Source organism: Mastigoproctus giganteus, chromosome 2 (genome assembly GCF_048544385.1).
Source record: "Mastigoproctus giganteus isolate SK-2022 chromosome 2, ASM4854438v1, whole genome shotgun sequence".
In the NCBI taxonomy this organism is placed as follows: domain Eukaryota; kingdom Metazoa; phylum Arthropoda; class Arachnida; order Uropygi; family Thelyphonidae; genus Mastigoproctus; species Mastigoproctus giganteus.
This window is the reverse complement of record NC_143576.1, coordinates 207,299,543-207,324,499: the sequence shown is the minus strand read 5'-3', so window position 1 is coordinate 207,324,499 and position 24,957 is coordinate 207,299,543. Positions and strand designations below refer to the sequence as shown.

The 24,957-nt window shown below is 36.3% G+C and overlaps 1 protein-coding gene across 4 annotated transcripts in view; it reads left to right on the top strand.

The window, feature by feature from the left end:
* peo (ubiquitin E2 variant domain-containing protein pendolino) overlaps positions 1–24,957 on the top strand; it is a 111,383-nt gene that overhangs the window by 75,614 nt on the left and 10,812 nt on the right. For 3 of the 4 annotated variants that reach the window (XM_090368933.1, XM_090368932.1, XM_090368934.1), the window contains 3 exons: positions 4,639–4,739; positions 10,946–11,034; positions 20,858–20,956. In XM_090368933.1, the coding sequence (XP_090225059.1) occupies positions 4,639–4,739; positions 10,946–11,034; positions 20,858–20,956 (289 nt within the window). The remainder of the gene's footprint in view (positions 1–4,638; positions 4,740–10,945; positions 11,035–20,857; positions 20,957–24,957) is intronic. The other variant, XM_090368935.1, reaches the window with a different exon arrangement.

Sequence of the window (24,957 nt, the reverse complement as noted above, 5' to 3'; positions counted from 1 at the left end):
GATCTTGTAATAACCATTATGAAATTTACTAATTATTCATACAAGAAACTTTCAAAAAATTATATTTATAATATAAAAAAATAAATCAAACTATTATGGGGAAAAAATTTAATCCCTTCTTTAATCCCCTCTTATCTATGCTTCTTTAATGTCACTATGAAGAGCTGTAATAGGCACATCTGCTCGTCATGAATGCCAACAGTAGAATGGTGAAGTGAAGATGACAATAGGGCTGACAGTACAGGAACTAGTAGCAGGAAGTGATCGTGGAGTTCTACGATGGATAATGAAGAGAGAGAGGTGGCAGTAGTTAAAGGCAAAGGAATGGGTTATAATTTCAGAAAAGGAAATTACAATGCCTTAAGGTGCTACATGGCCTCTATTAACTGGGTAGATATTGCAGAGAGAGCAAATACAATTGAATTATGGTATACTTTTAAAACATTAATCACAGAAGCCTTGAATGCATATATACCATTAAGAAAAAAACTCCATGAGCAGGATTCCAAGTTGGATGAATGATGAAGTTGACAGATTACTTGAGGAAAAAGATGAGATGGAAAAGTTAGAGCAATAAAAAGTACTGAAGCCTATAACAGCTATAAATTGATCTGTAATAGTGCCACAGAAAAGGTTAGGCTGGCAAAGGAAAATTATGAGAAATTGCTGGCAAAGAGAACAAAGAGTGAGGAATAAGGAATTCTTCACATATATAAATGCAAAGAAGAGGACAAACCAGATCAGACCCTTCTGTAATGGACATGGAATAGTATTAGATACCCCAGCTGATGTTGCAGATGAACTCGACAGTTACTTTGCATCTATATTTACAGAAGAAAAATCCTTTGTCAAAGAGAGATTGTGGAGTGAAGTTGAAAAATATGTGATTGATATTGAAATTTCACACGATTATTTAATGAAAGAATTTTCAAGCCTACAGGCCAGTAAGGCTCCTGGGATTTATGGCATATACCCTATAATCTTAAGGGAGGCGGCAAGTGAGTGCATTGAATCATTGAGGTTAATTATAAGAGCCTCACTGCACTCAGAATGATTCTGTTGAATTGGAAAAGTGCATCTCCAATACATAAGGGCAGTTCTAAGAGTGAAGTGGGAAATTACCGACCGGTCAGTCTAACTTCAGTAGTAGGGAAAATCATGGAGGCAGTGATTTAGGATGGATTTCAGGATCATTTAGATAGAAATGGAATTCTGAAGGATACTGAGCAAGGTTTTGTAAAGGGAAAATCATGTTTAACAAATCTGGTTAGCTTATTTTGACAGGGTCACTCATGAGCTGGATTTAGGGAATAATTTCGACATTGTTTATTTTGAATTCAGCAAAACATTTGACTCATTTCCACAGGAGCAGTTACTTTATAAGCTGGAACAGGTTGGAATCATTCTTAGATGGATAGCAAGATGGGTTCAGGGCAGGAGGCAGTGGGTTGATAAATGGTTATTCTTCAGATTGGGTTGATGTATGAAGTAGGGTTCCCCAAGGATCAGTATTAGGACCACTGTTGTTTTTGATTTTCGTAAATGACATTGATGAAGGGATAGAGGGCATGATGTCTAAATTTGCAGATGATATAAAGATTGCTAGAGTAGTTAAGGATCACTGCCAAGCAGCAATGACCTAGATTGGCTTCAGGGATGGTCAGAACAATGGCAGCTATGTTTTAATCCAGAAAGTGTAAGTTATTACACCTGGGGAACAGTAACCCAATATAACTTATACACTTGGTGAAGTTGAACTAAAGCCAGTAGTGGAGGAAAGGGACTTGGGTGTTATGATACGGTCAGAATTGTAGACAGGTTGTAAGGAAGGCCCATGGTCTCCTATCAATGATTTATCGAACATTTGTTAGTAGAGATAAGGACATCATAATCCTATTATAAGGCTGTTGTTAGACCACAGCATGTCATGGGGTTTTGTCAATGATATATAGGAATTTTGCTAGCAGGGAGGAGGTGATTGTCCCTTTGTATAAGGCAAGGGTCAGGCCACGCCTTGAGTACTGCGTACATGTCTGGAGGCCTCATTTTAGGAAGGATGTAGATTTACTTGAGCGTGTACAGAGAAGGGCAACAAGATTGGTGAGGAGAATGAAGGGATCCTCTTACCAAGAGAGGCTTAAGTTCTGCAAATTGCAGTGGCTGGAGACTAGGCACCTGCGCGGTGATCTGATTGAGGTATATAAGGCCTTGAATGGGTTGAGCACGCTGAATTCTGATGGGATCCTTCCACTTGTTCAGATTAGGAACCTAAGTGGGCATAAATTCAAATTAAGAAAGGACAGATGTAGAATAGATGTGTGGAAATTTGCCTTTAGCCAGTGGGTGGTTAATTGCTGGAACAAACTTCCATCTGTTGTTGTGGAAGTTGATAGGTTGAATAAATTTAAGGAGGAACTGGACAGGCATTTGGAGGGAATGGTGTGATTTTTTTTTTTTTTTTTTTTTTTTTGGCTGATGCTGCATAAGCTCATACACTTGCTTTCTTGCATCACATGCCACTACTACTACTGTGTTCAAATATGGAGACTGCACCTAAAGAAAGACATTGAGCTTCTTGAAAGGGTCGAAAGACAGGTAACTCTCCTGGTGAGGTCGGCAAAAAGGCATCCATATGAGGCTGCAGAGCTTGGAAATTAGTCACCTTAGAGGAGGAGGAGGAGTGGCACCTCTGTAGCCAGGTGGGAAGGAGCAGCAGTGCATAGCACATGCTTCTTGATTAGACTGGGGTTTGAGCCCGTCACTACCAAATACAGAGGATGCGGAAAGGTCAGGGAATGACCACCGCATATTCCCGGAGCAATATGGCAGTTGCTAATGCTCATAAAAAAAAAAAAAAAAAAACCTTAGAGGAGACTTGATTGAGGTGTTTAAGGCTCTGAGAGGTATAAGTGAAATGAATGAGGATGAAATTTTAATGGTTAAATGATTCTAGAACTAGGGGCCATAATTTCAAGTTATGGGGGTAGATATTTAGCTTGGATTGCAGGAATTTTTAATTTAGCCAGCATGTTATAAATTACTGGAATAAGTTACCTACATGGGTGATCAGAGGCTGACAGTTTGGGGAAATTCAAAGGTCAGCTGGACAGTTACCTACAGGAGGAGGGGAATGCATAGGTTGTCTATTTCCTTTTCTTTTATTAATTATTTATTTTTTAAAATTTTTTTCTTATTTTATTCTTTTTCATTTTTTGGCTGTTGCAGCATAAGCCATAGGCTTCCTTGCACTATGTGGCCATGCTAATACTAAATTAAGATCTGAGTGGAGGAATATTTAATGATGATTAATAGAAATATGGCAACAAATGGTATAACTCTGAAAGAGGGAGACTTTACCCCTTCATTTCTTATGTAACCACAGTAGAATATAAGAAAAAGCTATGGTTAAAAGTTTAGTCTTATAGCTACTTCCTGTTGATTGAATATAACCCTGTTGATTGAACATAACCAATAAAGTCAACCTGTGCGGGCTAGGTTTGTCTGAATCTCAATTTTGTCTGTGGAGAACTAGACAGGTATCTATATCATGCTCCATTATCATAACTATGTTGGGCTAAGGGTGCAGTTAGTGAAAGTACATCAGTATGAATGTGGCAAATTTGACAATATTGTTTGTAGATAAGAGTTGTTTTAGTGCTTTTATTACTGTTTTTTAAATGGAGAACCTGATTGATAAATCAAGATGGTATTTAATTTCTTGGTAGAGATGGTAGCCAACTTGCCTCCATGGTGAAAGGGGTGGCAACTTCACAGTGTGGATATGATGACATGGTATTCACTCCCCGGGGCTGGAAGTTCTCATTTTAGTAGCTTAGATGGCTTGAAGTTAGGGCCTGTTTTTGAGTTAATATTTTATAACTACCAATGCACAGAGGTAAAGTTCTCTGTTTGGTGAATTATATTTTGTTTGACTTATGTGATCTTAATTTTATGTTTTATGAATGTGTGCATCCTTTAAATTATGCTCCTGTCACACCCAGTAAAAATGTTTGGGGACTGAATAGCTTGTACCAACTATTTGGATGGATCTCCTTTGAAGTAGTCTTTTACAAAGTTTCAGGCTAGCTGTGGTCCATTGGTTAGCATGCATGGCAGTAAGTAAGGTTGTGAGCTTGAGCTGCCACAAAAAGTGCACTTTCACATTATAAACTGTGACACTGATAATCTAGTTGCAGTCAATGAGTATATAACTCTTTTGGCTTTAGGTGTCTAAAGAATAAATGGAAATTTATTTTATTTATTATTAATTCCATGTTTGCTGAGAAGATACATAGGTGGCAGGGTAAGTTGAAGTAATCAGGGTATACTACTTTAACAAGCCATAGATAAATTATTTGGATGGGCTTGAGATGTGGCAGTTGAGGTTTAATACTGGAAAATACAAAATTTTGCATCTTGGTAGCAATAATCTTAGAGTAATGTACCACCAAACTCAAGCTTACAGAAAATGAAAAATTTAACATGCCCACTGAAATAAAAGGCTGTTTATTCAAATTTCACTAAGAATGAATTAGTTGTTTATGTAAGAAATTAATAGTAAAAAGGTGAGTAAACAGATGTTTATGTATGGAAACACACACACTGTTATTTATATTTGTTTCCTATTTATTTTTCTAGAATGGTTTGCAGTGATATTTGTACGCTATGGAATTTATCAGGGAGGAGTTTTTAGGCTAACCTTGTACGTACCAGATAATTATCCTGACTGTGACTGCCCAGTGAGTATGCCTAAGCTATTCCTTTTAGATGTTTAAATTCTTTGCTACTTTCTGTTTCTCTCTCTAACGTGCTGCTGTAGGAAACAGTCATCCAATAAATCTGTGTGTGTGTGTGTGTGTGTCCAAGCCACTATTTACAGTCAATAACTGGAAAGTTAAAATCTACCAATATAAAATATTCTGATTTCCTACCCACTTGTTTCTCTGTATAGTTACTCATTAGGCCTATAACACACTTCTACTTTCATTTTTGTTTTCCAGGTGCTTATGTTACACCAGATTTGACTCAGCATTGCACTGCCCACCCATGTCAAATGGATGCACTGCCTTAGATTTTATGTGCTGCTTAACTAAGGATATAAGCCTTCCCCCCACCTCATCCTTTCTGTACACATTGTACTTTCCATATTTAAATTCTGTATTCCTTATATCTGAGTGACACTACTTCTCTGATATCCCCACAGTGTCTGCATTTGATGACTTGACCAGCACTTCAAATTCATCAAATTTATATACTGCTTCTAACATTGGTGTACATGCAAGTATACATGCACCTATTCTTACTCTTAGGTAACACACAACTATTATATGTATTACATTATTCTGTAATTGTTCACAAGTTTTGTGTATATCTCTCTCTCTCTCCCTTATTGTCCAGCATGGTGGTGGTCAAGGAGGGTGCAACCCATGTTTTGTCCTCCCATTTCCATAGTTGGTGTCCTGGTGCAATTTTTCCCTGTGTTCATCACTAACATTGCCAAGGTTTCTGAGAATAAAACTAGGTGAGAGTAAAGAAAGTGAACATTCATGAACATGTTGTACCATACTTTTTAATAGTGTAAAACTGTAATCTGAGTTAAAAGGACCAAAAAAACATCCATCTCTATTTAAACAGGTTTGAAGTAGCTGTATAAGTTTGGAGCATGTCATATTTATTAATGAAGAGAAATATTTAGTTAGATATTCTAATACTCTCTAGAATTTCATAATTCTCATTTAAAATATTAATCTTTTAGTTTCTATGTGGTAAACATTTGTATTTGTAGTAGATGGCTAACATGTTAATTTAGGTAATATGAGAAAGATAACTATTGTGGTGTGGAGAAATTCAATAGATTCTTTGCAAGTGATAACAAGATTGCTATGTTTTGATTTTGCTGTTATTATTAGTGACACATTTTGATCTATACCAGCTGTACATTCGTATGTAGGCATTATATTATTTATTATGAACAGCATTAGCAGAGGCATATGATGCAAGAAAGCAAGCTTATACAGCATCTACCAAAAAAAAAAAAACCTTCCCTTCAAATAATTGTTATATACTCACTGGAGTGAGTGAGTATCAATGTCATGGGATATTATTTGTGTTTAATACTTGTAATCTTTGCAAAAAAAGACATTAACATTTCTCTTTTCTGATATTGTTTTCTGTGAACTTCACGACTAAGCATGAACTGCTCTTTCTAATTGCACTACATAAACCAGTGACCAGCTCAGCATTGCTTTAGGACTACAGAGAGAGTGGTAGACAGAAAATGCTCAGTGGCTGAATATAGCTGAAAAAATATATATAATGCTTGATTATAGATAGTTGCAAAATTTTTACCTTGGCTCTACAGAATTAAATCTGTTTTTTTTTTTTTTTTTTAACTTGTATGCATAAATAAGTCACTGTATGGAAAAGATTAACCATGGAAGCTGCTTGAAAGGAGAATTTTATTTATTTATTTTATTTTTATTTTTGGCTGGTACAGCATAAGCCATAGGCTTCTGCACCATGTGGCCATTGCTAATACTAATATTAAAATATTATAAGCAACTATATACTAAAATAAATAACACATGGGGAGGGGGGGGATTGGGATTTCATGACATCAGAGCTGTTAAATTTGAAAGTGGAGGTATGTGATAAAAAATTTTTTGATAAAATCTGAATGCTATAGCAAATTTGTTATGCTTACCTGTCCATCAATTTTGTAGCCCAAAGTTTTTTTCTGTGAATTGAGTTGACCAATTTTCAGTCAAAAGAAAAAATTCTATCAAGGAAAATGAATTTATTTAAAATGCAAAAAGTGTGTACAAGAAAATGGAGGGGGGGGGGAAGACATGATTTTACTTTTTTTTTTTTTTTTAATGAATTTCAGTGATGCTTTAAAAAACATTTTCGAAAAAAATAAGTAAAATCATATTGTTTACTTGTAATATATTTTTTTTCTTCTTAATTCTGGATTTATCCTCATGGGTCTTTGGTTATATTTCATTACCGTGACAGTGTAATCATACCATCCACAGGAAAATGCAACTAATTTTTGGATGAAAAATTGCCTCTGGTTATAATGTCAGGCTCATGTACCACTTACATTTTTGCATATGGCTCAGGGTGATAGTCCACATAAAGAAACAGAAGTTAAAATCAAGGGCTTCTCTTTTATCATTGGTAAAAATTTAATACTGTTAATAGTAATCAATTTGAGTGCAGTGGGCTGTGAAACATGACCGTAGCATATACAGGCAGTTCTCGCTTTACAAGTTCCCGGGTTTAAGAGTCCCCCCCCCCCCAAGTATCAACAAAATCGAAAATATGAACATTAATTGCAAAAAATGAATGTTAAATATTCATAAATACCGCATTCCAAACCACGTGCGGAGCTATACAATACAGTGTATCCCGCTTCACGATATTAATCAGTTCCAGAGACACCATCTTCTTAATTCTGTATTTTTATCATTTTTATGGTCACGAGCATGACCTTTAGGCCATATAAAAGGTGAGCGTGGTTTGTAAATTGTATTAGTTACCAATTCAAATCATTGAAATTCACTACACTTTCATCGTTATCATATGTTCCGTTATAAGATTCAATTTTAAACGCCTCTGTGATATTTTCTAAAGCACATTTCTGGAGGTCACAACCATAAAACAAAACCAATTTGCACTTTCCGGTTTATTGGGCTCTTCTGTTACTGCAAGCAATTATAAATGGGTAGTAAACTTTGTCTTCTTGCATTTGCAAAAATACCGGAATTTTGTGTCGTTTTTTACGTTATTATGGTGAAATGTGTTTCCCCTTTACCGAAATCTTCAATCGTATAAAAAACATAAATAAATTTTCAGAATCTTCTCTTCATTCCTTTTTTTAAGCTTCGTAAACTTGTTACTCCGCACAAATAATGTTAGTTGCAATTTGTGCATTCTGTTAAAAAATGCTTGTGCATCTATTGAAATTTATAAAGAAAATAGAAGATTATCTTGTGAAACAAACGCCTCTTGAAGCATTTCTGAAGAAGACTACTCCTTGTGTGCAACAAACCAACAAGTGCCGAGCCAAAAATAAGTGATCAATGAGTTTAAGAAGGATGTAGAGCTGTTGGAACGAGTACAGAGAAGGGCAACAAGATTAGTGAATGGAACAAAAGGTTGCTCTTACGAAGAAAAGCTTAAGTTTTACAAATTACAGTGTCTGGAGACTAGGCACCTGTGAGGTGAAATGATTGAGGTGTATAAAGCCTTGAATGGTTTAAGCATGCTCAGTGTTGATGGGATTCTTCCTCTTGCTCAGAATAATCACCTGAGAGGGCATAAATTCAAATTGAGGAAAGACAGTTGTAGGAGAGATGTGCGGAAGTTTGCCTTTAGCCAGCAGGTGGTTGATTGCTGGAACAAACTTCCATCTGTCATTGTAGAAGTTGATAGCTTAAATAGATTCAAGGCAGAACTAGAGAAACATTTGGAACAAGTGGATGGATGAAATTATAAATTTTTTTTTTTTTGGCTGATGCTATATAAGCTTGCTAAGTGGAAGAGAAACTTTCCATAGGGAATAAAGTTTTTACATGAACTAGATGATTATTTGTTCCAGTATGTTAGGATATAATACAAGGAGAAAGAATATTCTTGACCCCCATTGTTACTAATGAACCAGAGGACATCATGGAGCTTAAAGTACAGGATTTAAAGTAATAATCATAGAAGTCATGTACATATGTCATTAAGAAAATGTAGCATGAGGAGGATGCTGGGATGGATTAATATGGAGCTGGCCAGTGTAATAGAGTAGAAAAAGACATCATGGGAAAGTTGTAGCAATGAAAAGTACTGAAGCCTATGATAGCTATAAGTTGATCTGCAATAGTAACACAGATAAGGTTAGGGAGCCATGGATGAGTATGAAAAATCTGTCTAAGAGAGTGAAGAATGGGGATCAGCAGTTTATCATGTATGTGAATACAAAGATGAAAATGAATTGGATCAGACTCCTCTCTCTCTGTGTGCGCAGTCTTAGCTGCTCTAAAATAAACTAATCCCTGGTTCAACTTCATAATTACAACTGTGTAAGCTGATCATAAAGCACTGCTCTGTGACCAGCTTGCACAGTTGTAATTAGCAAAAGTAGGCAAACAAGTATGACCAGCACTATGTTATGAAATTTACTGAATGAGAGGTAGTGCTAGAAGAGAAAAATGTCACTTTTTTTGAATGAAAAGCAAATAATATCCAATATAATAAAAATCTGCTCTTTAGAAGGTAGATACAATTATAATAATTACAATTGGCACAAAACAGTCAAGATGAAGCTCTTTCTTTGGCATTTGCCAAATATATGCTCTCCATGATATTGGAAAAAGTGTGAATGATGATTCACTTGAAAATATGAAGTTCCAGTCATCAAGTGTCTGGTTTGTGCTTCTTACACCATTGTTTCCTCTTTCTAGTATTATTATCAGTAACAAATGGTTTGGCAATAGCAACTCTGTATATAAATTTCAGTTTTATGAAGTTCTTGCCAAACTGTTTTGCTAGAAACTCAATTGCCAAGGCTCACATTAAGTTCTGCATTTATTTTTGTGGCAATAGTTTTGTTTTTGAGCTACAGTCCTTTTCAGTGTCCGGTGGTCTCTTTCAGTTAGCTTTGATTTTCTGTCAATTTGTCCTATCAGATTTTGTTTTTCCGACTTGATGAATGCAGACATCACTTTTGATACAGTTGCTCTGAATACATTAAACATGATGTATTCAGAGCAACTGAATATCCTGCTAAACATGCATCAAAAATTTTATCTCTTTGGAATTTAGACAGGTTAGTTATTTTCTTCATGTCCCTTTTTATATCACCTGTAAATAAACATCAGCTTTTATCTTCTTTTTTCACAGCACTATGTGCAAGAAACAAATGAGGATTCAATTTTGTATCCACAAATGTGGATACAAATGAGAAATAACATATGGATTCATGTTATTGATTATAACATGGATCCACATATTTCTTAATGCCAAACATATACAAGTAATTTTAATAAAAAAAAAAAAAAACTGCAGCCATCAACCCACTGCAGGATGGAAGCCTCCTCAACAATTCATGTTGAGGGAAATGGACCATAATCTGCCACACTGGTCCAGTGCGGGTTGGCAGATTGACCGTATTTAGCAGTCAAGGGCTTGAACCCCGGTCTACTCAAGGAGCGTGTGCTACTACACTCCCACTCCTGACCACTCGGCTACTGAGGCCTTCTAATTTTAATAGCTTATGCTGTAATTTTCAGTAATGTTGTAATAGTTAACTGCATACCATAGATGCGGTGCCTCCGTAGCCAGGTGGGCAGGGGCAGCAGTGCGTAGCACACGCTTCTTGATTAGACCGAGGTTCGAGCCCATGACCACCAAATACGGAGGATGTGGAAAGGTCAGGGAATGACCACCGCATATCCCTGGAGCAATATGGCCTTAGTTGCTAATGCTCCTAAAAAAAAAAAAACCAAATAACAAAAAATATAAAAAATACTATAGATGCATGCTTTTAATTAAAAGCTACACAGATCACAGATTCATTAAGTGTTGGTTGGTCATCAGGCATTCTAGAATATGGAGGGTGGTTTTTTTTTTTTACTCAGATTTTTAGTGATTATGCTAATATCCAGCTAAAGTTGTGTTTGGAGTTTTTCTGCTCAGTTTATTAAATACAGTCGCCCCCCCCCCCGGTATACTTGGTAATTTCCAAAAGGCATATGCATTTCCTCTTACAGTTTTCTAGTTATATAATTAATATTTTACAGTGAAAATTTAGTTGCATTTTTATTATTAATGTCCAGAACCTAATCAAACATTAATGCAGTCCCATAAGTAATTTTTAGACTTATTTTCAAACCTCCATGTACTCTGTGAAATAGTACTTTTAAAATTAATTTGTCAATATTTTTTATTGCAGATTCTAGTATTTGAACCTCCTGTCTTTCATCCCCTGATTAATAGTGAGACTGGTGAACTTGATCTGAAACGAGTCTTCCAAAAATGGAGGTATATTTCATAATGCTCCCTCATGGCCTTTAAATTAAGGAAATTTTTAATTTAATTTTTTTATAGTGTCACCAAGAAAAGTTGAAACAGATTTTGAATTCCTGTATTTTTCTGGTGTAATGGAATTGGTGAATTTGGTGTCATTAGATATCTAAAACACAGGAGTTTATTAGAGTAAAGACATTAATTATATGATCCCTGTCTGTCAAAGATCATTCACAAACATACTGAAGTGTACCATTACTGCAGCAAGTGTTTTTTCAGAGACCTCCACAGATGCCTTGATTTTCCATTCAAGTTTTCAGTTGCATGTGGATTATTCCTATAGTCATTGTCCTTCAGGAATCCCCCATAGGAAATGACATTGGGGATTCAGATCTGATGAAATGGTGGCCAAGACCATCCAATCCTATACTGTCCATGATATTGATTACAGATGACCCTGTTGTTAAATAGGCCTTTGGAGAATGAAGAACAGCATTCATTGTATATAGTCTTGCCACACATTGTTTGAAAAAAATTTTCTGGATCTTTTCTCCAATGCAGTATGACTGATGACTTTTGAGGTTATGATGAACATCATGGCGAGATCCAATTTTTTTCCTTACATTTCGAGGTGTTCGCAGGCCGGCTACTAGTTAGTACACCGGACAGAACCTATTGGTAACTCTTTAGGAGGCTTCCAGATCAGCTAGTGTATAATCTTGCTACCTCTACTCTGCCTATTCATCTGTTGCCTCTACCGCTCTCCCAACTCCACTAATCACTTGGAGCTCTTTGACTTCCTCTCTTTGCAACTTGACATTCTCCAGTCCAACTTTCCTAATTTTCCTTGGTGATTTTAATTTTCACAACTCCAGCTGGCCTCCGTTTTCTAGTCACACCGACCCAGCTGGTCGAGATGCTGAGGCTTTTGCAGTTACTAATGACCTTGCACAGATTGTTCATTTACCTACAAGAATACCAGACAATCCTAACCATACAGCCAACACACTTGATCTTTTTTCTCACAAACAACCCTTCTAAGTACATGGTCGAAGTGAGTGGTCCTTTAGGCACCTCAAATCACAACTTGGTGATTGTCTCTTCTCCAATGTAGCCTTTATCTCATGGCTATTCCCAACCCTGTATTGTTTGGCATTACAAGAATGCAAAATGGGATGACCTGCAAGATTTCTTTTCTTCTTTTCCTTGGTCGGATTACTGTTTCAAAACTTCTGATGTCAGTGTTTGCTCAGATCGTGTCAGTGAAATTATTCTTGCAGGAATGGAATCCTTTATTCCACACTCCAACTTAAAATCTCGTCCTTTATCTTTTAAACCTTGGTTTTCCAATAAATGTGCTAAGGCTGTCCAAGAGAAGAATGTTGCATATCATAATTGGCTTGTTTCTAATTCTTCAGTTTCATTTTCTGCCTACACCAAAGCTCGCAACAATTGTAAAGCAGTTATTAATCAGTCCAAACTAGAATTTGAACAGGCTAAGAGTAGAAAACTTGCTTCTTGCCCTAATGGTAGCCGAGCATCCTGTTCTCTTGCCAAAGCTATTGGCCGCAACTTTTGCCCATCTCTGCTCCCACCTCTGTCCAAACCAGATGGTTCTGTTGTCACTTTAGCCAAGGATAAAGCTGACCTGCTAGAATCCCATTTTTCTTCGAGCTCATGTATTAATGATCTTGGTAAAACACCTCCCACCATTCCCAACACGCTCCATTCAATGCCTCCTGTGGTCTTCCGTCAAAAGGATATCAGAAGGACTTTGATGAATCTTGATGCTAAGAAAGCTCCAGGTCCTGATGGGATTTCTTCCCTTGTTCTCAAAACCTGTGGTCCTGAACTTACTCCTATTCTTTGCCGCCTTTTTTCACTTATTCCAAAGGTGTTTTTCCTTCTGCTTGGAAATTTGCTCATATCCAGCAAGTTCCTAAAAAGGGTGACAAATCCCTCCCATCCAATTATTGTCCCATTGCAATTACTTCTACTCTTTCTAAAGTAATGGAGAAATCAATTAACCGCCAACTCTTAAACTACCTAGAAACTTTCCGTCTTATCAACGATTGCCAGTATGGATTCCGTCAGTGTCGCTCCACTGGTGATATTATGGCTTATGTTACCCATTTATGGACTAATTCAATGGAAAGGTTCGGTGAAACACAAGTAGTTTCTCTTGACATCTCAAAGGCTTTTGATCGTGTTTGGTAAAAAAGGCCTTCTAAACAAGCTTCCATCTTATGGTTTGCCAACTGTTTTTTGTAATTGGTTATCCAGTTTTCTTTCTGATTGCTCACTGAGGGTGATGGTAGATGGCTCTGTCTTCTAAATTCTCCACTAATTCTGGTGTCCCCCCTCAAGGTTCAGTTCTATCCCCCACTCTTTTCCTCTTCTATATTAATGACCTTCTTCCATTGACTATAAATCCTATCCATAGTTTTGCCGATGATAGCACATTGCATTCCACTTTCCATTTTGAGAAATCTTGCCCTGCTCAATCAGCTTCAACTTCTCGAATATCCGCTACCAATTCCTTAAATGCTGATCTCCAGGTAATTCTCCAGTGGGGCAAAGACAACTTAGTTGATTTCAATCCTTCTAAAATTCAATCTTGTCTTATATCACACAAAAAGGATTCTTCTGCTCTTATGCTTATCTTTGGTGACACTCCGATTTCTAGGCAAAATGATATCTCTTTTGGGGATTACCCTGACTTCTAATCTCTCTTGGCACAAGAACATTAGAAATATTGCTTCCTCTGCATCTAAAAAAACTTGGTTTTCTCTTTTGCTCTCAGCGTTACTTTTCTCCCAACAGCTGTTCACTCTGTACAAATCGCAACTCTGCCCTGCCATGGAATATTGTTCCCACATCTGGGGTGGTGCCCCCAAAACCTCTCTTGCAGGTTTCTAGATTCCATTGAGAAGAGGGCAGTTAGGTTAATTAATGACTCCTCTCTAACAGAGTCTCTCCACTTGCTGTCTTATAGATGTACTGTTTCTGCTGCATGCCTTTTCTACAGATACTTCCATGGGCACTCTTCCTCTGAATTGGCTTCTATAATTCCCGCTCTCTCTTTCAAAACAGTCCGAACACGTGCCGCCACCAGCCAACATCCATTTACTGTCCAACTCCAAACTCACAGAACCAACTTTTCATATTCCTCGTTTATTCATTCAACTGCCGTTTTCTGGAACAACCTTTCTTCATACATATTTCCTGAAAATTACAGTCTACAGAAGTTCAAGTCTAATATCAACAAATATCTTCTTTCATCTTCTCAATCTCCAACCCAATCACAGTACTAAGCACTATAGGTTCTAATACCTCTCATGTTTAGGGTTTTTATAAAAAATAAAAAAACCCAAATCTCTGAACTCATACTGCACTGTAACAGTGTGCTGCCAGTTTGATAACATTTTCGCACACACTGCATGTCTAATGATGCCAAACTCCTAGTGCCAATCCAGTACATCTTAAAAAGATTTCACTTTTCTGCACAGAAAAAAAAAATGCACAGCAGTAATTGTTTAAGTTAATAGTTGTAGCACAAATGATTATTTTAAAAAAAATAAGGTAATGGTAAGTTGTTAAAATATTTTATTCAAAGTAACTAAACTCTTAAAGTAACTTAGATTCCTTTCAATTTGGATAATGTCCCAATAGTGGAATGGAACTGAAGCTCCGAGTTAACAGTTTGCTTAATTGTTCTATACATCATGTGTTAACCCATTTGATATTCTATGTTTGTGACAACTTTTTTGTTTTTCTTTGAATATTTAATGAAAAATATTGAAGCCCAAGTGTCTGCTGTTATTTTGTATCATTGGATAATATACCACTGTTTAAATTCTCTCTCTCTCTCTCTCAATTTGAATTTTTGTTGGGAAGCACATTACTGACTAATTTCAGTTTCAAGTATGGATAGTTAAAAACTGCTCTCTTGTTGACATGATATATGGTCATTGAAAATAATTTCACTGTAATTGTTTTAACTGGCAATTGTCTTTTAGGTGGATGCAGAAAATGTAGACATGAGAAGGAAAGTTCTTGAAAACAGTATTGACAGGAAATTTGACAGTCCTGTGTGCAATAAATTTTAAAAATTAAGATGTGCATACTGATAATAATAACATGCTGAAAAGTACCTGGATGAACTGTATAGTGTGGAAACTAATAAAAAATTCCAGCCGTGTGTGTGTGTGTGTGTGTGTGTGTGTGTGTGTGTGTGTGTGTGTGTGTGTGTGTGTGTGTGTGTGTGTGTGTGTTTTTGGCCAAAAATTTCATCCGGGTACAGCTGCTGCCAGCTGGCTTGGAAAGGTCTTTTCAAGCTTCATTCATTCAACTGTGTGTCATAAACAAAACTCCTGTGATCTTTCCAAGACCTGATAATATGTACTCAGAGTACATATTATCAGGTCTTTTTATTATATGTCATTTCCTAGCTGTGAAAATACCATTTTATTTACACTTTTAGGAATCCCTAACCCTCTAGAAAAACATGACAACCTTGAATTAATTCAGCTCTCCATCAGCAATATATTCTTCACTTTTATGATAAAATTTATATGCAAAAATTAGAATGGTGGTTCCCCTTTCTTGTCTGTCTGTCATGGAACTTTTGTTCTGAAAGTTATCCAGAATTTTCACCTGAAAGCCAAATAACACGTTATCTACACAGATAACTTGTGTAGTTTGACAATACAGTGATAGCCAATTATAACCCTTTCTGCGAGTATCTTAATGATAATCAGTGTTTCTGAATTATATCAACAAATTTATAGGGATAGTTCCACATACAAAAAAAAATAAGTAAAGTTTATATAAACATGTACCAGAGAATGCTGCCTTTGAGTTACAGCTCATTTCATTGTGTGAAAAGTGACCTAATTCCACGTTTGCCCTTTAAGCTTCTAACACTTAAATTCTCTACCACTGTCAGTGTAGTACCACAGAGTTGATACGTTGCAACCCCAGAGCAACATATCAACTCTGTGGTACTACACTGACAGTGGTAGAAAATGAAAGGGACCTGGGGGTGGTTGTGCAGGCAGATATGAAGTTTTCTGAGCAGTGCAGACGGGCTGCAAGAGTAGCTCATGGTGTATTGTCGATGATATATAGGAATTTTTCTAGCAGGGATAAGGAGGTGATTATTCCCTTGTATAAGGCAATGGTCAGACCACACCTAGAGTACTGTATACAGGTCTGGAGGCCTCATTTCAAGAAGGATGTAGAGATGCTGGAACAAGTACAAAGAAGAACAACAAGATTAGTGAATGGAACAAAGGGGTGCTCTTACGAAGAAATTCTTAAGTTTTGCAAATTACAGTGTCTGGAGACTAGGCACCGGCGAGGTGATCTGATAGAGGTGTATAAATCCTTGAATGGGTTTGAACATGCTCAATGCTGATGGGATTCTTCCTCTTTCTCAGAATAATCACCTGAGAGGGCATAAATTCAAATTGAGAAAAGACAGATGTAGGATAGACGTGAGGAAATTTGCCTTTAGCCAGCGGGTGGTTGGTTGGTGGAATAAACTTCCATCCCTTGTCGTGGAAGTTGATAGCCTAAATAAGTTTAAGGCTCAGCTGGACAGGTATTTCGAATGAACAGAGGGGTGAAGTGGAAGTGGTTATTTTTTATTTATGTATTTATTTATTTATTTTATTTTATTTTATTATTATTTTTTTTTGGCTGATGCTGCATAAGCTTGCTTTCTTGCATCAAATGCCTCTGCTAATGCTAACACTGATAGCTGTTTCAGTAGCATATTTAGCACTGTTACAGTTCGCTTGACAAGCACAGTAGGGACATTGTGACCACACATCGATGGTCACAACTGGAATAAAAATGAGTCTAGCATAAAATTTGGGACAAGAAAAAAGAGAAACTTCAGTCAGTGTTGAGATAATTCGAGGGGAGGTTGAAAAGCTTCTAGTCTCTTCTTCCAGGAATTCTGGAAAGTTGTGAAAACCCATTTATTTTCTTGAATGAAACGATGAATGGCATAAATATAGTTCCCTCCCCCCTCATAAGTCAGCACACCTAGCACGATTCACTAGCTTTTATTATTTTCTCAAATAAAATTAATAAGATTTTGACCCAACTAATTGTTGACTGCATCTATTGCAACATTGGCACTGTTGGATTTCTGTCCTTCCAAGTTCTTTTTTAATATTTGGAAATGGAATACAGTCTGGAGCAAAATCTGGTGAGTAGGACAGCTGCTATAATAGCTTGAACCCACAGTCATGCAGTGTTGCCTGAGTCACAAATACTGTGTGTGCCAATGCATTGTCTCGATGCAAGGTGACTCCTTTGGCCAATTTCCCATGCCTCTTCAGATTCAGTTCCTTGCAGAAATGCCTCAGTAGGTTAGAATAATACTTGGAATTGAGAGTGGCACCTCATTCCAGGAAATCAATCATGATCATTCCTTCTGCATCCCAGAAGCCAGACTATCCCAGCTGAATTTTGCATTCAACTTTTTTAGAAGAGGGAGAGGAGGGATGCTGCCACTGTTTTGATAGTTTTGTTTCAGGATTAAAGTGGTGCACCCATGTTTTGTCCATAGTGACATACTGCCCCCAAAACTGATCTACATTCGCTTCAAATGCTACATAATGTCACGACAACATTTCACTCTTTCCGTATGATCTACATTCATTGTTTTGAGAATCAACCTTGAAGAACATGGGATGCGCTGAGTGTTGTCTCGATGTGCTTCAATGTTCTGCGGTCTTGTGTGATCAGGTCATGAATGGCATCCACATTTGCAGGTGTCGACATGGTAATAGGCCTCCTACTGCAGGTTGCAACTCAGTTTTTGACCATGGCAGTTGAAGGACAAAATTCCCCTAATGTTTGCTGCTTGTCTTCATGAATTTCCTTCAGCAGCATTCCCTTTAAATGAAGGTACTCAGTAACTGCATAGTGCTTTATTCTCTCTCTCTCTTGCCATATTCATTCAACTTCCACATCATTTCAATGACCTCTGTAAAGGAGATGAATATTGTTACAAACATAAATTTTATGTGAACACACAAGTCATAGCACAGATTGGCAGTATTGTCTTTCACAAAACCCTTTGTGATCTATATTGGGCAAAAACTCTTCACCCCCCCCCCTCATTGTGCTCTGAGTACCTTCATTTAAAGGTACTCAGAGCACATATTTTTATAAAAAATTAAATATGTTAAAATATTTATAAATATAGAAATATATTTTTTATAAATATTATAAAAATATAAAAAAAATTATAAATTTTTATAAATGAGAAAGTATGGTTTTTAATATATTGCAATAATAGTTATATTAATATATTTGAGGAATAATTAAGAGGAATGATGATGATAATAATAATATCACAATAAAATAAATCAGAATCCAAAAGTTTTACTCAATAATACTTTATCGAACTTTCTGTCCAATCATATTTTGATTGCCCTATAAAAATTTATATTCATTAAATTTGTTAAATTTACTTAATGAAATTGTTTTTATATTTTCATTCATCTGACATTTATTTCTGAAACGTATCATTTCAACATTTTCATTATCTGCAGAATGGCCAATAATATCAAAGTTTTCAATTTCAAAAGTCAGCCTGTTTTTGATGTACATTTTGTATGTCTTCCCAAAACTGGTTACTTTTTAAGAGCAGCACAGCCATTCCATAAATTAATTTATCGATGGGTTCAGCCCATTTTTGTAGGTATTAACAAGTTTTGGCAGAAGACAGTGGTTATCTGTGGGTACTACTCTTCTTGGATGAATGTTATTAGTGGAATCTCCAAGGGTTCAGTTGTTTTCTGTATTTATTAATGATATTGATGAAGGCATATCGGGCTTAATGTCTAAGTTTGCAGATGATACAGAGGTTGGAAGGGTGGTTAATGACTGTATGCTACTGCGACAATCTAGATGGTGCACTATGGCCATGGATGCTGATGCACCTAAAAAATTCCAAAACAAACAAACAAACAGGATCTAGAAAAATTAGGCAAGTGAGCTGAGAAATGGCAATTGAAGTTTAACCTTGACAAATGTAAAGTACTAATGGGTAGCAGTAACCCCACAGTGACATACTGACTGTGTGATATGGCACTACTCTCAGGGTAGTGGAAAATGAAAAAGACCTGGGGTTAATTGTGCAGACAGGTTGCCAGGACAGCTCATGGGGTTTTGTCAATGATATACATGAATTTTGCTAGCAGGTATGAAGAGGTAATTATCCCATGATAAATTAAGCTGGAACATGTTGAGATTACTTGTAAGATTCTGATATTGATTGCAGGGCAGAAGGTAGAGGGTTGTGATTAATGGATATTCTTCAGATTGGTGTAACATCAGAAGTGGGATTCCCTCAAGGATCAGTTCTAGGACCACTTTCTGATGTTCATAAATGACATCAACAAAGGGATAAAGGATGCGATGTAAAAATTTGCAGATGATATAAAGATTGAGTCTTTAATGATCAATTGCCAAGCATTGCTCCTCCTGGATGATTTGAACAGGCTTCAAGAATGATTAGAAAAGTGGTAGCTATGTTTTAATGCAGCAAAATGCAAGGTCTTACACCTGGGGAATAGCAACCTCAAAATAATGTATACATTTGGTGAGGTTGAATTAAAAACAGTAGAGGGAGAAAAGGATCTGGGAGTTATGATATGAAGGGACAGATATGAAGTTTTCTGAGCAGTGTAAACAGGCGGCCAGGAAAGCCCATGGTGTTCTGTCTGTGATTTATCAAACAATAATGCAATTGTAAGACTGCATTTGCTTTATCATGCATCATCATTTATCAAACAATAAGGCAATTGTAAGACTGCATTTGGAGTACTGTGTCCAAGTATGGAGAGCTCATTTTAAAAAAGAAAAGAAAAAAAAAAGAACATTGAGCTTCTTGAAAGGGTCCAAAGACTGGCAACTCGCATGGTGAGATCAGCAGAAGGGCAACTGTACAAGGAAAGACTTCAATTATGTGTGCTACAGAGCTTGGCAACTAGCACCTTAGACAGGAACCTAATTTGAAGGCTCTGATAGGATTAGTGAAATGAATGAAGGCAGAATTTTCACTGTTAAAAAGAATTCCAGAACTAGGGGCCATAAATTCAAGTTGCAGGGGAAGAGGTTTAGTTTGGATTGTAGGAGGTTTTCTTTTAGCCAATGAGTTGTTGATTACTGGAACAAGTTGCCTCTGCAGGTAGTTGAGGCTGACAGTTTGAAGAAATTCAAAGGTTATTATTATTATTTTATTTTATTATTATTTTTTTTTTTTCTTGGCTGGTACAATAAAAGCCTGTGGCTTTCACTATGTGGCTAATACTAAGACTCATCCTGCCACATTCTGGATACCTGTAATTTGATTCAGAACATACTTGGGATTTTTTCCAGTCAGCATGGCATTGATGCAGGCTGTGTTGCCAAATTCATTGTCACTACTCTGAGTAGCTTTTAAACATGGTGAAAGTTATCAAAAAATCTGTATTTAAGAGCTCCAATTACAACTACTGTTCTTGTTATCTCAAAGAACACCTTTTAAAAGCATTTTTGCCCATTTATAATGGCTTATCTGGAAAAATAAGTTTTATTTTTTTACTATAAACTTTGGGTACAGCCATATGTGAGTGACAGATATGTAACAAATATGGTATTTTCCTCTGAAAAGAAATGTTTATTTTTATTGATTTTTTTTTTTTTTTTTTTTTAGTTTTGTATAATTGTTAAACCTAAGTTATAAGTAACCTATGTAATTTATTTATATTCACATAAACTTGCTTGTAAATGATAAATTTTATGTATTTTTTTGGACAATGTTTCTTTACAGAAGAAATGTAAATTATTTATGGCAAGTATTTCAGTTTGCAAAACAGATATTTTATAAAATTGACACTGAACTGCCAGTCAATCAAGAAGCTGCCCACTTGTAAGTATAGCTTGTTTTTGTTAGTGTGGTAAGAAGTTTTTTTTTTTGTCTCAAAACAATGAAATTTTAATTTCTTTAATGACCTGAGCAGTTAAACACCAGTTTCTGAGATGAGATAATTCATTCCAGACAACTGACTGATTTTTTTAAGACCATTCTCTGCATAAACAACATAAAAATGAGTAAATACATTATATACCCTTGTTAATTGTATAGTCTGACATAAAGTTCTCTAACCAGGGCAGCGAAGGCACTAGGAGAGCTAATAGGGTCTAATCAGTGATATACAGGAATTTTGTTAGCTGAGACATGGTGATTATTCCATCGTGTGAGGAAATGGTTATGCTGCATCTTGAATACTGCATACAGGTGTGGAAGACTCATTTTATGGGGGGAGAGTGGGGGACATGAACTTTTGAAGCTCATATAGGTGCAGAGAAGAGCAATAAGGTTAGTCAAGAATACAAAAGGATATACTTATCATGGAAGATTCATTTTCTGCAAATGGAACTACTGGGAAACCAGGCACTTGCAAGATCTGATTAAAGTGGAACTATTTTGTGAGATCTGATTAAATTCGAACTATCCATGTGTAGAACACCAATAATTCAAAATGGTGGATGTTACAGATATATGTATTGGGCAAAGAGTGGTGATTGAATTTCTTATCAAGGAAGAAGTAATGCCTATCCAAGTCCATATGCATCTCAAAAATGTTTATGGTGACAATACTTTCCCCACTCTTAAAGTGCCTTTAAGAGTGGGAAAAGTGACATTGTTGACAAACCCTGAAGCAGCCGGACAGTAATGTCTGTGACAACAGACAACAAGAGCCATTGTTGAAAAAGTTAAAAGCCTGCATCCATAGAGTTCGGGGAGATAGAAACCTTAATGAGGTCTTCCGTGACAGTGCATGACCCCACACCAGTCTGCACACGATACAGACTATTGAAAAACTGAGGTGCACTGTTTTTCCTCACCCCTCTTATAGCCGGGATCTTGCACCCTCTGACTATCACCTCTTCAGCCTGCTGAGGGATGCACTCTGTGGAACTCATTTTGCAGACGATGACCAGCTCAAGCACAGTATTTGCAAAACCCTCCAGAGCAAGAGTAAAGACTTTTACACTATTGGAATACGTCTGACCCGGAGATGGTTGAAGTGCATAGAAAATGTTGGCGACTTTTAGAAAAATAAGTGTTTATTAATGATTAAGGATTAATTGATGTAAAAGGTATAGTTGTAGGAATTAAATTATCTGAGAAAAAAATATGAGGCATTACTTTCATACCACTCCTTATTTGTCTAATTTGAAATGACTGTTAAAACCAGTGTTAACAGTCATGAAAATGACTGTTTTAACTATGTTGGCCAGCTACTGGTAAACATCATTGTAATGGAGCTAATTGAATGGAGCTATGATGAAATTTTCTAGTGTATCACACGTGTAGTATAGTTATACAGTATATGGCACCTTTTCAATTTTAAATTTCTATCATTTCCCAGGAATTGTGCAGAATTGCACAGAATTCACATAACTGATTTGTGTTACAGGTGCATACATTTTGTTTACACCATTGGAGGGTGGCGGGGGGTATAACAAAATTATCTTCAAGTCTAATGAGAGAGAGACCCCTGCACTTTATACGAGAAAAAAACCTAGCTTTTAACTTTTATTCTTTTATCTGAAAAATTTTTCAGTGGTACATGAATGATCCTGACACTTGAACTGGAGGTAATTTACTTTAAAAAATCAGTTTCCCATTCCCATGGCTGATTTGTTGTGGAGATGGGGAAACCACTGGTGCCATTTGACACTAAACACACTACACTCTTCCATGGCTGATGTGAATGCATCATCATGGTGATGAAATTTGACAAATGGCCAAAGGGGATATTCTTAAAAAAAATAATTAAAATGAAAAGTAAACTAACAAAAAATTAATTATTTGGATAGTCGTGTTTTTCATATTTCTTGTTGAACATCATTCTTCAAAAATAAGTGCTTCTAATCACATATTTTTCAGAAATAATGGTTAACACTTTCACTGCTAGCTTTTCTGGCTACTTTTCCATCCCAAGATTGACTCACTCCAGTGGTTTTTCAATCTGAATTAGAAAGGGCAAAAACATTTTTAGACTTTCTTCTGACTACAACTGAATTAATCAGCCACTGATGAAGGTTGCTTGACAAAAAATATCTGGTTTGTCTTCTCTCAAATTGGAAGAAAGTTTTAAAAGATGGGTGGTTTCCTGTCCAAGTGCATTAAAATCTGAAGCTGCATATTTGCATTCAAGAAGAAGCAAACCTGTTAAAACATTGCTAAAAAGTAAAACAAAAAATAACAGAATTTGTATAATCACTCTTTATTTTATTCTCTGTATAATCATCTTTATTTTATTCTTCTCTGGAACACACTCATTGCATCTTAAATAAACTTATTTTTCTTCATATAAGAATTTTTTTTTTCCCCTCAACTTAAAATTACTGAAATCAATTTTTACTGAAAACAAAACTCTCTTTTCCATTAAAGTGTTGGGAACAGCAAAAACAAAACTCTGAACTACAAACTGAGAGACATGTATGCATGACAGAGTCAGTGGGTCCAATGAACACTTAGCCGGAACCAAACTTGCCATAGCATTCAGCAGCATCACATACACTAATTTCAGCAAAATTTTTTTATCACATACCACAAAATTGAACAGTTCTGTTGTCCTCAGATTCCTTATTTTATTATTATTTTTTTTTTGTGTGTGTTATTCGTTTTAGTGCGTAGTTGCACGTAATATTTTCCTTTCGAACAGCTTCCATGTTAATCTTTTCTGTAAATAGTAACTTTATTTACCCCCTCCCCCAAATAAAACAGATTAATTCTACTCAGCCTATGTAAACTTTCACAACTGTATTCATATTTTTTCATCTGTATTCAGACACTGCTATCAAGGCAGTGTTAGGTGGGTTTGAAAATTGCTAACTTTGGTGGGAGATACACAGCCTAATAGATTAACTACAGGCAGAGGTGAAAGTGATTCTTGCACTGCTACTTTTGGAACATGCAGCAGCCTGGAAAGCAAGGTGTCTGGAATTTCTGTGATGACCTGTTGTAGGTAATCACAGAACAAGTAAATACATGGACTGTGTTAGGGTAACTAAGAGAAAGAACAGGTGCATGTATAATTGCAAGTACACTAAATGCTAGGAGCATAGCAAATAAATTTGAGTTTGAAGTACTAATTAAGTCATCAAATGAAGACATTGTAGGGATAGGCCCCAGGTGCCAAGCAATTTTGTGATCAAGTGACTTTGCTGGTAAATCTGCACCCTTCCTTGAAAAGATAAATTGTTTTCTTATTTATAGCATTATACTAAAACCCCATTATATAGCCCATAGTAAAAAAAGTACTTTACTACATCAGGTAGGAATGTAACCTTTTTCTTTTTCCTATTCTTAATAATAACTCTGTACTCCTTGGTCAAAAGGTGGCACTACACCTGCTTCCACTTGGCAGGGCCAGTAACCTGGAGGGGAAGCTCTTCCTTCCAGGGCAAAATGGAGTAAAGAGATTTGAATTTCCAGAAATTCACTGAGTTCACAGATGAGAATGTAACGGGTGGCAAACATGAAGAGCCTGGTTCTGTCTCAGAAAAATGTCAAAAAAATTAAGGTAGACAGAATCTGTGATCCAACCTTCATCATTATCCATTCAATACAAGAACAACCAGTTTGAAAACTTTCTCTTTTTATAGTGAAAAAATGCCTAGAAAGTGCAATTCAAAGACAGTTTATCACAAATTCAGGGGACTTACTGTTTGAAATTGCCAGTGTTCAACAATCTGAGAAGTTACTAAAGCTCATGACAGTCATGAGTTAGGATTAAATTTGAAAGTATCTGCAATTCTGCCCAGACACAATAGGAGGGAGTATATGATGAGGGCTGAATGCGCTGGTCCCACAGGAACTGGTTATTGTCAGTAACTCTATTGTCAGAGAGACGG